At 50.0% G+C, this 15,342-nt stretch overlaps 1 protein-coding gene across 2 annotated transcripts in view; it reads right to left on the bottom strand.

Moving 5' to 3' along the window:
- RNF168 (ring finger protein 168) overlaps positions 1 to 15,342 on the bottom strand; it is a 246,835-nt gene that overhangs the window by 141,930 nt on the left and 89,563 nt on the right. For both annotated transcript variants that reach the window (XM_069618095.1, XM_069618094.1), the window contains exon 3: positions 6,856 to 6,923. In XM_069618095.1, the coding sequence (XP_069474196.1) occupies positions 6,856 to 6,923 (68 nt within the window). The remainder of the gene's footprint in view (positions 1 to 6,855; positions 6,924 to 15,342) is intronic.

Here is a 15,342-nt window from a genome sequence, read left to right on the forward strand (position 1 = left end):
GGACTAGGGCTTCACCGGGCAAACTAACGGTCCAGGAGTTGCAGCAGCCGTCCTCTTCAAGCTAATCTTCGGTTCTTTCATTCCAGTGGTCGACTCTGCCTTCCAAGCCAAGAGACTTACCTTTTTTTCAGTTCTCTCCCATTCATTCCAGCCTTGCTGTCACTCACCCAGCAGGGGGTCTGTCCTTGCCGGACAGTCAGCCAATCACGCCAGAGTGCATTTGTGTCTCCTAGGAGACTAAGCACAGAGGGTTTCGGGGACCTCCCTCACTTCCTGCCCACCCCAGACACTCGGGAGCCAGAGGCGATCTTCAGTCCTGAAGCCCGCCAAAGGCGAAGTAACAAATTAACCAAACCTGGTTTGGCGCGCAGAGTGAAACACTAGAAGGACCTTTCCAAAAAGAAAATGGTGAAAAAAGAAGACCGGGACCTGTTTAAACAAAGGCGGCTCAAACGCCATCTTGAACAACATGGCTCCCGCGATTTAACGCTAGCGGTGTTGGCAGTCGGGAAAAATCATGGTAGTTCGTTGTAAAACCACTGCCACCAGCCATTTCGAGAGGTAAGGGTAGAATTTGACTTTTACGTGAGTATCCAGACACAGGGGATATTAAGTAACCCCTCCAGCACTCTAATGTAAGCTAGGGTGTGCTGGGTCAAGGAATTTAAAAAGACAGGTAAAGTCAATTTCACCGGGAACCAGGAGTTGATCCCTGAGAAGGTATTTAAACCTTAGGAAAGCCTGAAAAGGTTTCCCCCGTGCCACTGCACTGAGGGTGATGTGTGACACAAATGAAAAGATGCCTATGGAGTTGGTTAGACTCCATAACCACAGAAAACACAAGAGTAAAACACATTGATTTAAAAAAGTTCAAAGTCCCAAAGTTTAGCAAAAGAGCTGAAGGTCTGTAAGGTGGGCGGAATTGGCAAATTTATTATACTTCTCCCCAACACCTACACACGCAAGCTCAGGGTTACTCCCATTATACGGCCCGAGGATTTATGGGCCAGACTAGATTAGGTCTTCACGGCAGGTGGAGAGTTTAAGACGGCTGAATACAAAGCAAGGGTGCTATCAGACCATGCCCCGTTGGTGGTCATATGGCCGATCAAATGGTGGATTTTATTTATTTATTGGACAATTGTATGGCACATATACACAAGTGTTTCCAGGCGTCACAAGGCAAGATATGGGTGGGAGTTAGGAGGTGGGGGCAGTACAAAGGAGGAAAGTAGAACAAAAAACTGTTTTATTGGCCTTGTGACAATCCTATCGTGCAAGACAAGGTGGCAAGTGCAGGAGGGGTGGGGTGGTAGAGGGCTAAGTGCAGGAGTGGGGTGCTCAAAGGGAGGTGGGTGTTCAAGTGCTGGGGGGCGGCAACAACAGCAAGTGCCAAGGGAGAGAGAGAGAGGGCAGGGAGGATGAGTGCGGTGGACAGGGTGGTCCAGGTTTAGAGCTAGTCTGGGGAAGGGGGCCCGAAGGCAAGTGCTGGTGAGGGACGCTGGGTGGACTGGTGGGGGGAGGGGGGGTGGAGGTGGTCTGGCCCCGTGTGATCCTGAAGGGACCAGGCCCCAGGAGGTGCAGCGGCACAGGGAAAGATTAGCACAGAAGGCGGAGAGGGAAGGAAGAGGAGAAAAGTAAAGTCTTTAGAAGTTTCTGGAACTTAAGAAGATCCAGCGCAGGTCTGATGGGGGCAGGGAGGCCGTTCCAGAGGGAGGAACCCATCAAGGAAAGGGATCTACCTCCCACTCTCTGCTTGGAGAAACGTTTGGCCTGCAGAGAGTTGGCACCAGAGGCCAAAGTACTCTGGCAGGGAGGTATTTAGTGAGGGGAAAGCTGGATGTAGAGGGGTCCACAGGCCACAGACAACCTTGTGGATGATGCAGAGGGTCTTGAATTTGATCCTTGCGGTCACTGGGAGCCAGTGCAGAGACTTTAGGGCAGAGAGATGCGGTCCCTGGGCTTGAGGCCAAGGAGAAGACTTGCAGTTCGATTCTGGATTAGTTGAAGGGGGTGAAGGGAGGAAAGAGGTAGATTGAGGAAGAGGCTGTTCCAGTAATCCAGCCTATAGAGAACCAGGGCTCCGGAGACGTTGAGCTTCTGGGGGAAGGTGAGGAAAGGTAGAATGCCCTTTAGATGTGTGGGAGAAAGAGGAGTCAAAGAGTCACAAGTGGGTGAGGGGACCGGATCCAAGGAGGGTGGCCAGTGTGGGGGGATGTGGGGTAGCAGGCATACCAATGAGCAGGATCTCCGTCTTACTGGCATTAAGGCAGAGATCATTGACAGAGCACCATGTCTAAATATCAGACAGTCCGGTATGAGAGAGGAGGAGGTAGAGGATGGCAGCTTGAAGGAGAGCGGTATGTTGTCTGCATAACAATGGACATGAGGAGAGACAGTGGAGATCAGGTGGGCCGAGGGGGCCAGGTAGATGTTGAAGAGACATGGCAAAAGGATAAAGCCCTGAGGGACGCCACAGGTAGAGAGTAAGGTGGAGGAGAGAAAAGGACCCATTTGCACTTGGGAGGGTCTGTTTGCAAGGATGCCCTGAATGCCCTAAAACCTGACTGGTGGTTATGGAGGAAGCCAGCCATTTCGGTATGGATGGTCAATTGGGGGGAATGACCAGCTTCTCTGGGAGTTTGCCCAAGAAAGGGGCGATAGAGCGATAGTTAGACGTCAAGAAGGGTAATCAGACAGCTTTTTTAGGAGGGTGCAAAAGAGTGCTTAAGGGATTGTGGGAAAGAGCCAGTGGCAACGGAGTGATTGCAGAGGTCAGTCAAGACTGGGGCTCGAGAGGCTAGATTGTCCTGCAAGGAGTAAGAGTAGTGTGTGACATATGAGAAACCAGCCGGTGTCTCGCTGGCTAGTCCCTGGGGATTTGGCATCCAGGTGGCCAGGACATGGCCATCGCTATTGGATCCAGTTCCTGGTGGCGGACTAGTGAGGGAGGATTACATTGATGAAGCGTCATTGGGGAGTGGGTGTGGGACACTGACGGACAATATGCGGCAAGCCCCTTCTTTCAACACCTTTTCCCCCATCCTACCACGTAGTATATTCCAAAACAACGAGCCCCCCTTTTTCCACACGAACACTTCGCACAACACGGAAGACAATGGACTAACACCAGAGCCGTTTACCTGACATGTCCCAAGGGTCAGGCAAAGTCAAGCAATTAACCAGAATCACACACACCTCGCGGCCCTTTCCCTTACCCACAGGGATAAAAGCTGGAGCACAGGAGGAGCAAGGTAGTCCACACGACACGAGAGCCAACTCAGCACGGCAGTTCAAGTGTAGAAGAATGACAGCGCAGACCGAGAGGGTGACTAGGAGAGAGTCAACCTTGCCCTTTCCAACCAAGGCCCGTAGAACCGCAGAAGGAATAATAAGTGAATAGTCAGCATGTTTTGCAGCATATGTCAATGGTACACAAGACCCTCCTTCGCTGATTACCAAGCCGGGGGGGTGGAGGGGTTGAGCTTTTCTCAGTGGTACCAACCTTGACTCCAAGGAGAAAGCCAAGCGGTTCATCACAGCCGGTGAGTCGAGGGTAGTGTCAATAAGAAACTGAACTGTGTTGAACAAAAAATAGCCAACGGCTAATTTGAACTTTGAAAAGCAAAAAGATACTATTGATGAAAGAGGGGGAAAACTAGCAACCGAGGAGTCCAGCACGCTGTGAGTGCTCACGCAGATGATACTGGCTGATTACCGATGTTAGAAACTGCCGTAACCAGAAAGCCTTGGGGAAAGGCGAGAAGAGGTCAAAGTGGTCATATGGGAGTCTTTGACCGACAGATGATTGGGAAACTAATTCCACTTGGTAAAAGGAGCGCATGAACCGTGTGCTACGAAGGTTAGCAAGAATGAACCCGGCGGAGGGATGCTAACGAGTAGGGGCGAAGCCTGAAGTCCCTATGAACAGAGTGTTGACAGAAGTGAACCCTATTGACGGATTCCACAGTGAACTGTTTTGCAAAAAGTGGCCAGAGTGAACCCGGCAGAGGGAGGCTGACAAACATAGGTGAATCCTGAGGAACTATTTCAAACGGCATTAAGATATGTGAAAAGAAAAGTATTGCAAGGGGAAGGGAAGGGTCTCCCTTGTCTGTTGGGGTCCGAGCCCTGCCGAGGGAGATCCATCACCCAAAGTCCAGAAAAGAGAAAAGAAATGTTTATTTGTTGAATACGATTTGTGAGGGGTCTGCACCCAGAAGAGGGGGTGCGGTGGGGGGCAGGTGTGAAGCCATCACCTAAAGTATTCGTGGAACAGAGACTTTTATTGAAAAGAGACAATCATCGAAGAACCCGATTGGTGATACAGAACTGTTGGCTTGTGCTGGGAAGGCTTGAGCATGTACTGTGCTCCAAAATCCCACCTAGTCCTGTGCTAAAAAAACATGGGGAAGGGAGACCTCAAGGCAATCACATCCCGACACTCTTTCTTTAATTAGTTGTAAGGAATTGGCAATAGTTTTTTTTTTAGTATAGGCCTTTTACTTTGACAGGACGCCACAAGGAATGCCTTATTTTTCATTTGATAGTCGAAGTCCCAAGGTTGCTCCCATTTTAGATGTAGGTTCGGCGTTTTTCCTGACTGCACTTACAGGTTAATAAACACCCTTGAACTGTGATCACTTGTGTCTGTCTTTACTGTTGCTACCATGAGTTCCTCACACAAAGGAGGGAGAACATTGTGGGGAGGAAGGAGGGATTAAGTTGAGTAGTGTGAGAAACCTGAAGGTGTCTAACCAGTCCTCTGGGATATGTTATCAAGGTGGCCAGGACACAGCCATCACTAGTAGACCCTGTTCCGTGGGGTGGACCAGTGGGGGAGGATCACTTGGATGGGGTGTCTTCGGGGAATGTAGGTGGGACACTGACGGGCGAGACGCAGTACCCCAATTCCCTGTAATACCTTTTCCCCATCCTACCCCGTAGGATATTTAGAAGCTCTACCCCCTCCCGCTTTTCAGACAAACACTTTTTTTACACAGAAGACAGAGTACTAACACCAGAGCCTTTCCTTCCCCAGAGGGATAAAAGGACGGAGCACGAGAGCATACTACGAGCAAGGCAGAATGCACGAAGAAGCAGCCATTCCTTACCAGCAGTTCAAGCGGAGGATAAAGGCGGCGAGACCTGAAAGGACGATGAGGAGGGAATTGCCCTTGCCCTTTTGAACCCAGACCCGCAAAGCCTCCAAAAATAGAATCACAAGACCGGGGAGTACAGCTGGCGTGTGGTGTGACAGAGGTCAACGGTGCACGGGGGCCTCCCGCGTTGATAACAGACGGGAGGCACGCTGGCTACCGTGGTACCGTCCTTGACTCCAGAAGCGAGACAAGCCAATGGGTTCAGCACAGCCGGTGAGTCGGAGAAAGCAGATAGCAAACCGAAATGTGTTGAGCCCAAGGTTGCACTTGGCAACATTATAGGAACACAAGGAACTTGTGAACAAAGAACTTGTGTGTGTTTACTTTTGGGGAAAGCCCAGAGAAGGGCCAGCTGCAGTGCAGAGTGGTCAGATGCCGCAGGATTGCTCATTCGAAGGACTCTGGCTGGCACCTTTGTTTTGTGTTGAAACTACAAGTACCAGAAGCTAAGAGAAGTAAATCCTGCATCGTGATGAAGCAAAGTGAACTGTGCAATTGAAATATGTGAACCCGGTTGAGCGATGCCTGCGAATCGGAGTGAAGCATGATATACCCGAGAACATAGTGTTGATATTAAGAGTGAAAGGCTGCAGTGAACCAGACCGAGGGAGGCCCACGTTTCAAGAAGGAGCCGAGCCCGGCAGAGGGAGATCCAAAGGGCGAAGAGCAATCGGCCAAGGTGCAAGATCACCAAAGGAACTTTTGTTTGTATGTTGTTTTTGGTCCAGTAGGCCTTCTAAGGAAAGAGACATTGTAGAAGAGACTTGGCCCCTGAAGGTCCCGGTATCGTTGAATGGAATTGTGAACCTCATGTTGGAGAGGCACAGGAGTGTGCTAAGCTCAGGAGTCCCTCCTTGTCCTGTGCTTATTACGTGGGGAAGGGAGACACCAGTCATACCATCCTAACTTTTGTGAACTCTTCTTTCTTTTCTGGTGAACATTATCCCACATCTTTTTTAACTTAGTGGTAAGGATTGGCAATCGTTTTATAGGCCCTTTTTATTTGATAAGACGACACTAGGACTGCCTTATTATTATTCGATGGTTGTAGCTTGCTCCCATCTTAGCTTTAGGTTTAGATCAGGCAGTTTTCTCACCCATTCATACAGGTTAATAAACACCCTTGAACTGTGATCACTTCAGTATTTTACTGTTGCCAACATGAGTTCCTTACAGTAAGGTGGGTCAAGGGTGTGTGGGGAGAAAGAAGAAACCTGTGGCCCACTGAGTAAGGGCAGTCATTTTCCCACCTCCCTATAGAATACCATCCTATAGAAAACGAACACCTATTTACCCTGTGGACAGACATGAAGTCCCAAGGGAGGCAAGATAGACTGAGTTTAGGGAGACCATCTTTAGAGTAAGATCTAGCCCCTAGGAGTTGCCTGGATCTACATAAACCCACTTCAGGTTGAAAGGGTGGACAGCCCAATGCCCCACAAATTTACAATAAACAATCTTGAACTATTTAGGCATTTTGGTGAGACTTCCTTGCCATATGTGACACAAAGCTGAAGACGCTAATCAGTCTGCATTTTTACAGTATGAAACCATGGAAGCTACTGGCTGTGCGAGGTCAACAAAATGGTGCAGGAACAGACAACTCGACAAGATTGATAGAGGAAACTTTTAAAACTACCTGGAACCAAAGAAGCAATATTCATGAAAAGAGGAGCACACAAGAAATACTCACCTTGCTGACCTCCTGCTCATACTCTTGCCTCAGCTCCCCAGGCTTGCTCACTTGCGGCACTGGGTAGGCTATTTGAGAAAAAACATAACTGTTGTTCAAATAAAACTATACAGGAATGATTTTCAATTTTTTGAAATAACGTTAGGCACTAATTGAACCAATTGAAGGCAGCTTGAAGAGCAGTATTGTGAGCAGCAGTCTTTACACATATTTCAGACCCTGGCACGAGACAGGAAGGGTGCACACATTAAGACAGTAAGACACCAACCACAATGTCTGCCATTAATCATCAGTCTACAGTTGAGTCCACCTCTCCACTCAATCAGTTTGCAGACTCAGTCTGAGAACCACACCTAGAAACAAGATATTCAGCATAGATATTTTTATCAATGCTTGCATACTCTCTCAGGGTTCGAAATTGAGGAGAGCTGGAAGCTATTTAGCCCCTGCTTGTAGCCCAGGAGAGCCTGCTTAGCTTGACACCAACGGACACCAGGAGCTACTCTTGGCTCCCCAAGCCAAAGGATGTTGAATAAACACACCATTTATGCATTTAAATCTGTGTGTTTGGGAAATCTATAAATTAACAATAGTCCAGCGACCCGTGCCTGTGAGCCTCACTGCTTTTCCTTAACCCGAGGCAGGTGAGTGGTGTGCCCTTAGCTTCATTGTGGCTCATTTATTATTAAAAGTTTCTGCACCACCCCCTCCCGCACCTGCATCTCCCCGAGTGCCGATTCCCGCTTCCTCCCACCTCCCATCCCACCCTCCGGTCTTGATTGGCTCTCCACCAGGTTCTTAAGTGACTTCTCCAGGGAAGCCCTCTGCCCGTGCAGCCCCTGCGGCGAAGGGCCCAAGGCAAAGGGAGACTCCAACAGAGGCGGCTCCAGATCGTGTCTGCAGGTGCCCGCAGGGGAAGCCAGTGAAACCGGCACCAACCGACAGCAACAAAAAAGTGTGTGTGGCATGGGCGGGGAGTAAAGCAATCACTCTACTCCAGAAAGCCCTGCCACTCTACATTACCTTACCAAAACAGACTGCTACGCCTATCTATTCTTAGGTATAGTTGTGACCATCAGCCTAAGTCTATCCGAGACAGGATTGTAAAATGCCCCGAGTCACATCTAGACATATCTGTGCAAGTTAGCAAGTTCCACACTTACATAGAATTTGACGGTTGGTAAGTACCACATTAGATAGAGTTGTAAATGTTAGCATGTCTCACACTTAGATGAAATATGTGATTTGTAACATGTGGCACACTTACTTAGACAGAATTTGTGAATGTTTGCACATGCCTTACTTAGATAGAATCTGAACATTACCCTACGTTACATCAGGATAGAAATGTGAATGTTAGCATGTCCCACACTTAGATGGAATTGTGAACACTAGCCTGCGCCAGAGCTAGATAGAAATATAAATGTTAGCATGCCCTGCTGCATTAACTCATAAACCCACACAAACACTCCCATCCCATATCATTATAATTACTCTCTACTCTACACCATCACACATTTGAAAGCAGCTATACCCCTGATCAATTCGGCCTAGCTGTTCACAAACGAACATTACCCCATGAACTCTTCATCACTCTAATAAAACACAGCTATACCATGACATTTCGTCTTAGCTGCTAACTTAAGGGTCCTGCAGGACCAACGCAGCCAGAACACAGTCTGGGTGTCCACCCACCAGACTGCACACATTCAACTGTTATCTTCTCCACCTAACGCTAGGATGTAGCTACCATCTGACAACTACACCTGCTGCACCCACGCACCCTACGACACTCCGTTTCTACTGACCTGGACTGTGGTTCCCAAGGGCGTTCAACCTACCAGCGCTTTGAGGTCATACCAATGATCTATAGAGTGCTATTATAAAGACCAAATAACATCTCCTTAAAAGCACAGCGGTCGCTCCAAGAGATCCCTGGGTGGGAGAGGTAGGGTGCAGAGGGCAGTGAGGAGCAGAAAGTGAGTGGGAATGACCATAAGCGACACACTTGGATGGAATTCTCAACTTTAGCATGCGTCACATCTAGATAGAAATGTGAATGTTAGCATGTGCCACACTTAGATGGAATTCTTAACTTTAGCCTGTGTTGCATCTAGATAGGATTATGAATGTTAGCATGCGCCACACTAAAATGAAACTGAATGTTAACAATTGCTTGGATGGACTCGTGATCACTAGCCTTCCTCACATCTAGATAGGATATTGAGGATTAGCAAGTGCCACACTCAGATGGAATAATGAATGATAGCAAGCATCACACCTAGACATAATTGCAAGGACAGCAATGCCAATTAACCAATCTACTAACAATTTCACCCCTCTGCAACCACCTCTCAAACTCTAACCAAACACAACCACAAGCTTAAAACACAACAACCCGCACAAACTGCACTACATTGCAACAAAACAAACCACACAGACACACACAACAGCACACGACGACTACCGACAGTAAAACACCCAAAGCCCAGCCAACCAACCCGCTGGGCTGAGGCTGCCAACAGCACATCACTGCTCTCTTGCACTTTTCCAGCTTATTCCTACTAACACACCCCTCCCCCCCTTCCCTTCCCTTTATTCAGAGCCGCCAGAGTGCCAGGGGACCACTCCAGTGGTGATACTGTTAAAGGATATTTGTACCGTGCACTAACACATCTATATGACATTTCAAGAATAAGGGGTCATAAATAAGATGCAAACATTGTCCGTTACGTGTCAAGGAGATTTGCAGAAACTAGCTCCTTGTTCCCCAGTGGTAGCTCCTGGTCCTTGGTTGATGCTTGATACCCATGAGCTGCTTTTAGCTCTTGCTTATCCAATCTAAGTTTTTATCCCGGTCTCTGGATAAACAATCTTTTGAACGAGAGTGTGTGCTGCCACTGCGCAAATAGATCTGTACTACAGATCAGGGAGAGCGCATTAAGGGCTGGGATGGATGGCCCGATGTCAGAAATGAACAAATCCGTAGGTCCCACACTTTGATCAATTTTTCCGTTAAAAGTCATACATTATTTTGTATAAAAGTCTTCCGTCGAACTCTTGTATTTTTTTGCATGCACAATGTCTGAGGTGTTGGTGTATACAGCATTGAGGAGACTATTAGTCATGTGAAGACCACCAGTAGCTCCGCCAATTACCAGTTTTCACACCTTCCAGGCAACCTCTTTTCTTTGCAGTTGGTGAGCAGGTGCAAGTGGATCTTTGGTCACGTGACCTTGCCCCCACCCACCTGCTTTACACTGCCCCTTCCTAATCCTTTAAATCTTAGATCAAGGGTGTCCCTCACCCTGGTGTTACAGCAAAGGGTGTCTACAGCAAAGATCAGAAGACGAAAAGGGCAATTCCTGTTTGTACCGGAAGGACCCAGGACCACAACTCCTGCTACTCAAAGATTGGGTAAGCGTCCTCAAATTCCCCCTCTCTCCAAACAATTTACCAACCATGCTGCTCACCGGCTACATCAGACACTGCATTGCAGCAAACTCTTCTGCATCACTATAGACCCCATTAGCACTCCTCCATTCACCACTGCAAGATAACTGATGCTTGCCAATGTCAGTTCAGCAATTAATCATGCAGCAGGCAAAGTCAAACTCATGACCAAACAGGACCTGGACACAATTTTCATTACGTATTTCTGGATGACATCCACCACCCACATCCCAAATGTCCTCATCCCAAACTGCTACATACATTCTACAAGCAGACCGTTGGAGGTCTCGACATTCCTTCATAAGGCATCATGGCCATGCACCCAATTGGACGTCACCACCATAGGCTCTTGGCTCTTCGGAAACCTTTCCAGTCACTTCCTGCTCTCCACCACGGTCACTTTTAAACTCATCTACAGACCATCCAAAACCCAACACCTTGTTCAGAGAGTACTTCACAGACATGGTCACCACCACGTTTCCCACGCAAGCCAACATCATCTTACTCAGTGACTTCAACATCACTGGTAATCCAGCAACCAAGTCAATTAAGGAAGAGCTCCACTACCTACTCAACACTCTGACCCTCACACAGTACATGAAAAACCCAACTCAGAAAGGTAATATCCTCCAAATCACCATCCGCCCTGCCTACCCCTCTATCACTGCTCCTCAATCCCGCTCGACCTGTCAGACCACCTGGCAATCCCCTTTTACATTAGTCACACCAGTTAGGCAAACACCTTGAAAACCCAGCAAACAAGCCTTCAGATCACTCAAGAACTTCCCAGTGGAGACTCATGGAAGGCCTCATCAAACTCCATTACACCCAGGCTGATCTACCTCTGACAAGGACTGAAACTTCATTTGCCAAGAACTCAACACCACCCCCACAACCAAAGCGAAACACCATTCCCAAGCAAAACAATGCACACCCAAGCCCAGACCTTCCATACCATGGTACACTCAAGAACTGAACTTTAACAAACAAAAGGCAAAAATCATGCAGCACATCCGACCTCACCCTGCTCAATGTACTCTGTGCTACATGCATAAGACTGATCATTACTGTTGAGGCCAACTACTACCAACACCATAGCCAAGGCTAACAATGAAAGCAGAGCCCTTTTCAAAGCCATCAAGCACAGCATAAATACTCTGCCCCGACCTACCCGCACTACACTCTACTGAATAATCAACCACCATCAACTCTTTCTTCAAAAACAAGATAGGAAAGGTTACACACCGTAGGGACTACTGTACTCCTAGTCCATAGTCCGCTTTCCTCAATTCTAGCAGGAAAATTCAGTCCTATGGGACAGGACCAGTGCTTTTTGTAGCATCATACAAAAAATGTCTGTCTCATTTTTATGTTGCAGGCCCGATCGCATGGGTGGCCACAGGCTCTGCCTCCCCAAGCCCTGTCTCTGTGGCTCGCTCCTCAGTCCTTTTCGACCATTTTAGGTCAGACTAACTGATAAACCGAGTCATTTTTAGGGGGAGAGGGCGTATGGATGAAAGGGGATTATGACTAGTACAGTACAGTAGTCAATACGGTAAGTAACTTTTCAGTACTTCTACATCCAGTCCATTTCCTCCATACTTGTGGGAGAGTTACTAGCACGTATTTCATGTATTTTTACAGTGCCTATGGCCCGTGGTCATAGAGGTGCACACAAATACAAGACAAACAATGCCCAAAAATGAAGGCCGACCAAAACAAATAAAAAGCTGCAAACAGCAGTATATAAAATGACAAAGCCAAACCGGGGCAAGAACAAAAGCAACGCAAAGGGCAGATCAAATCAGGAACCGGATTGTCAAAATGCTAGTTTGAAAAATAGGGTCTTGAGTGCTCTTTCAAACATAGGCAATCAACGCATTGGCCGCAAGTTGGGAAGGTCATTCCACAAGCTAGAAGCAACAGAATCGAAGGCCAATCTGCCTTCTCCTTCAACATATACTGGGGGTGTTGCCAGCAACCCAGCATAATTTGAACACAGCGTGCGCACACAAGATTCGAAGGATATTCTGGACTTCAAATATGACAAACATGCCATACAGATATTTGTGAGCAATGGTGGCAAAGCAAAACGTTCCTTCACAGGAAGCCAAAGCAGTGTGCCGTGAGCGTCTGTAACACGATCCCTTCGCTTCAATTCATAACCCTAACCCATTTTGCAGTACTTGAAGTTTAGAGCTATTACTCTAGCTGGAACCATGCAGGAAGCTACCACAGTAGTCTATCTTGGAGCCCACAATCGCACAAGCCAACGCTGCACAGTTCTTTTAGAATGTTAAGGGCGATTGCGACATAACTTTAAATAGTGAGAGGTAGAAGAAATTATATAGTTGGGGGCGCTGTTGCGCGCCGAAAAAGATGGCCGATTGAGCACTACTCTCCGCGGCAGGCAGATCCTACGTTCCTCCATTCTGAACCTTCCCGCTTGGCACCCGGCCCTAGAGGGCACGACTTTGCTCTTCGGGGGACCAGGCATCGTCTGCCTTAATCCCGATCGAAATCGGAGCTGGGAGCCCCGGGATCTGGACGTCTCTCTCCCCTCCCGCGTCCGTGCGGCGGCTTCGCGCCAATATCTGGCCTGACGAAGGGAGACTTGCCGGGCGCCTCTGCCCCCCGGAGCCTGCTGGTCGCTTGGGGGGGTGGGGGAGGAGGACCTGCTGGACGCTCCGGGGTCCCGGCCCCCCCTCGCCTGCATCTGCTGGAGTCCATCTCGTGAGGGCGAGTCCGCTGGAGTCGCGGTCCCGCACTGGCTTCTCGACCGCCCCCCCGCTGCTGTGGGGGTGCCGCGGCTGCGGCCGCTGCTACTGCGCGGCTCGGCGCTGCCATCGGAGGACACCTTCAGTGCTGCCGCGGCCTGGCCCCCCTGCACTCGGCCGTGCTCGCTGCGGGGGCCAGGGGCAGTCGGCCGGCCTTGTCAGTGTGAACCCGGCGTGACAAGGTACGTTGTGGGGGGGGTGCTGCTCACCCCCCCCCCTGCTTGGCTCTGTGATTGGGGGTGCAGGACTGATACTTGGCACGCTCGAACCCCCCCTGGGGCGCCCCTCTACCATCACCCGCTCACCATACTGGGGGTGCCCTGGACCTCGCTGGCCTCCCAGATCCCCATTCCCGGGGGACCCCTGTCTCCTGAGCGGGTCGCGTGGATCCCGGGGCTGCGGTTCTACACAGGACCTACCATCTACCTGGGGCCTGCCCAAGCCTACATTGCTGTCTTTGGGGTTGCGGCCTGCCTGCCTGTCCGCCGCTTGGAGGAATCAATGGGGACCCTTTCTCTCGTGGTGGCCATAGGGCATCACTGCCCCCCAGCCCCGGGGCCACCCACACTCGAGGCCCCTGGACGGTGCCTTCCACGTCTCCCGGGGCTGGCTGGGTCCTCACTGTTTGCACGGGCAACCGCAAAACCCCATATATACGGATCCTCAGCCGCGATGCCCTCTGCACGACTTCCTGCCTTACACCCAACCTTGCACACAGTCTCTCGGGGTGCAGCACCCTCCTTCTAGAGCTGCCGGGATCCCCCTCACCCCACTCGATCCCCAACATCGTCAAGATGACCAAGGGGGGTGCGAAGAAACAGAGCTCCATCAATTTGTTCGCAAAGACACAGGTGAGATCACCAGAGGAGTCCGCCGGGCAGGCCCCTGTCGCTTCGTCGTCCGCCACAGCCCCGGAACCCCAAAACATGATGGACTTTATCCGCGAGGGCTTCACCGCACTACACTCAAAATTAGATGATATGAACGGCACTATATCCTCTATTAAGGCCCACATTGAGAGGACGGATACCCGAGTGTCGGAGGTCGAGACGCGGGTGGGCTCCGCGGAGGATGCACTGGGGGCCTTGGCTCTGAGGTCGTCGCTCTCTCCAGCCGAGTCCTCGATGTGGAAAAGAAGAATGAGGACTTGGAATCACGATCAAGGCGTAACAACCTCCGCATTATCGGGATTCCCGAGAATGAAGTTCATGAACCAATGGAGGACTTTGTTGAGCATACATTACTGTCGCTCCTTGACTCACCCAAGCTTTCCCCGCACTTTGCTATAGAGCGGGCACACCGAGCCCTGACGGCCAAAACCAAACCCGGGGCTCCACCCCGACCCATCATAGCCCGGGTGCTTAACTTTCATGATCGTGATGCTCTCCTCAGGGCGGCGCTAGGATTCACCTTTACCCGGACTTTTCAATGGCCGTCCAACGTGAACGCAAGACTTTCCAAGCGGTGAAACGTAGACTACGGGACCATTCAGTCAAATATGCCATGCTCTATCCCGCCAAACTTCGCGTAGAACATGCCAACCAGGTTTTCTTCTTCACGATTCCTGAGGAGGCCTCCAAGTTTATAGACGAACATTTCCCGGGCTGATCCCTTTCCCCCGCCCCCCCCCCCCGTCTCTGATGAAGCTATCCTTCTGTCCCATGGGGGAGACGCCAGGCCCGGTCGCTCCCCCGTATTGGGGCTACACTGATCTTCCATTCTGTAATCTGCTTGGTTTGTTTCATTTTACAAATTTGTGCCACACCAATATGTGCAAAAACTCTGTCCAAGTTACATGCAAATTCCTACTGCAGGCACCTTCGGCTTTATTTGGATCTGCCACTGCCCGGAGTGACGCGGCCAGTCCGGCCTACAGGCCCCCAGGCGCCGATTCCTCTGGTTTGGTTGTGGTTGGGGGGGTTTGGGATTGTCATCCCTCTGTTTGGGGGGGGGGGGGGTGGGGTTGGGTCTTGTTGGGGGTTGTGTTATGGAAAACTTGGCGCTGGCGGCGGACTGCGTGCCAATACTCTGGAACAGGTGCCACAGGGCTACTAGACTGACCAGTTGGTGATTGACATTTTTTCTGTTACCAATACCACTGCATCTATGTGCGAGAGTGATCTGACCTTCATGAGCTGGAACGTGCGGGGGCTGGGCAATTACAAAAAGATGAGACAGCTCCAGTTATAGGCTGAGCGTCATGGGTCCAAGATCCTTTTTCTACAAGAGACGCATGCCCGCACGGAACAGTGTATGC

This window comes from Ambystoma mexicanum, chromosome 10 (assembly GCF_040938575.1).
Source record: "Ambystoma mexicanum isolate Mex_15411 chromosome 10, UKY_AmexF1_1, whole genome shotgun sequence".
Classification (NCBI taxonomy): domain Eukaryota; kingdom Metazoa; phylum Chordata; class Amphibia; order Caudata; family Ambystomatidae; genus Ambystoma; species Ambystoma mexicanum.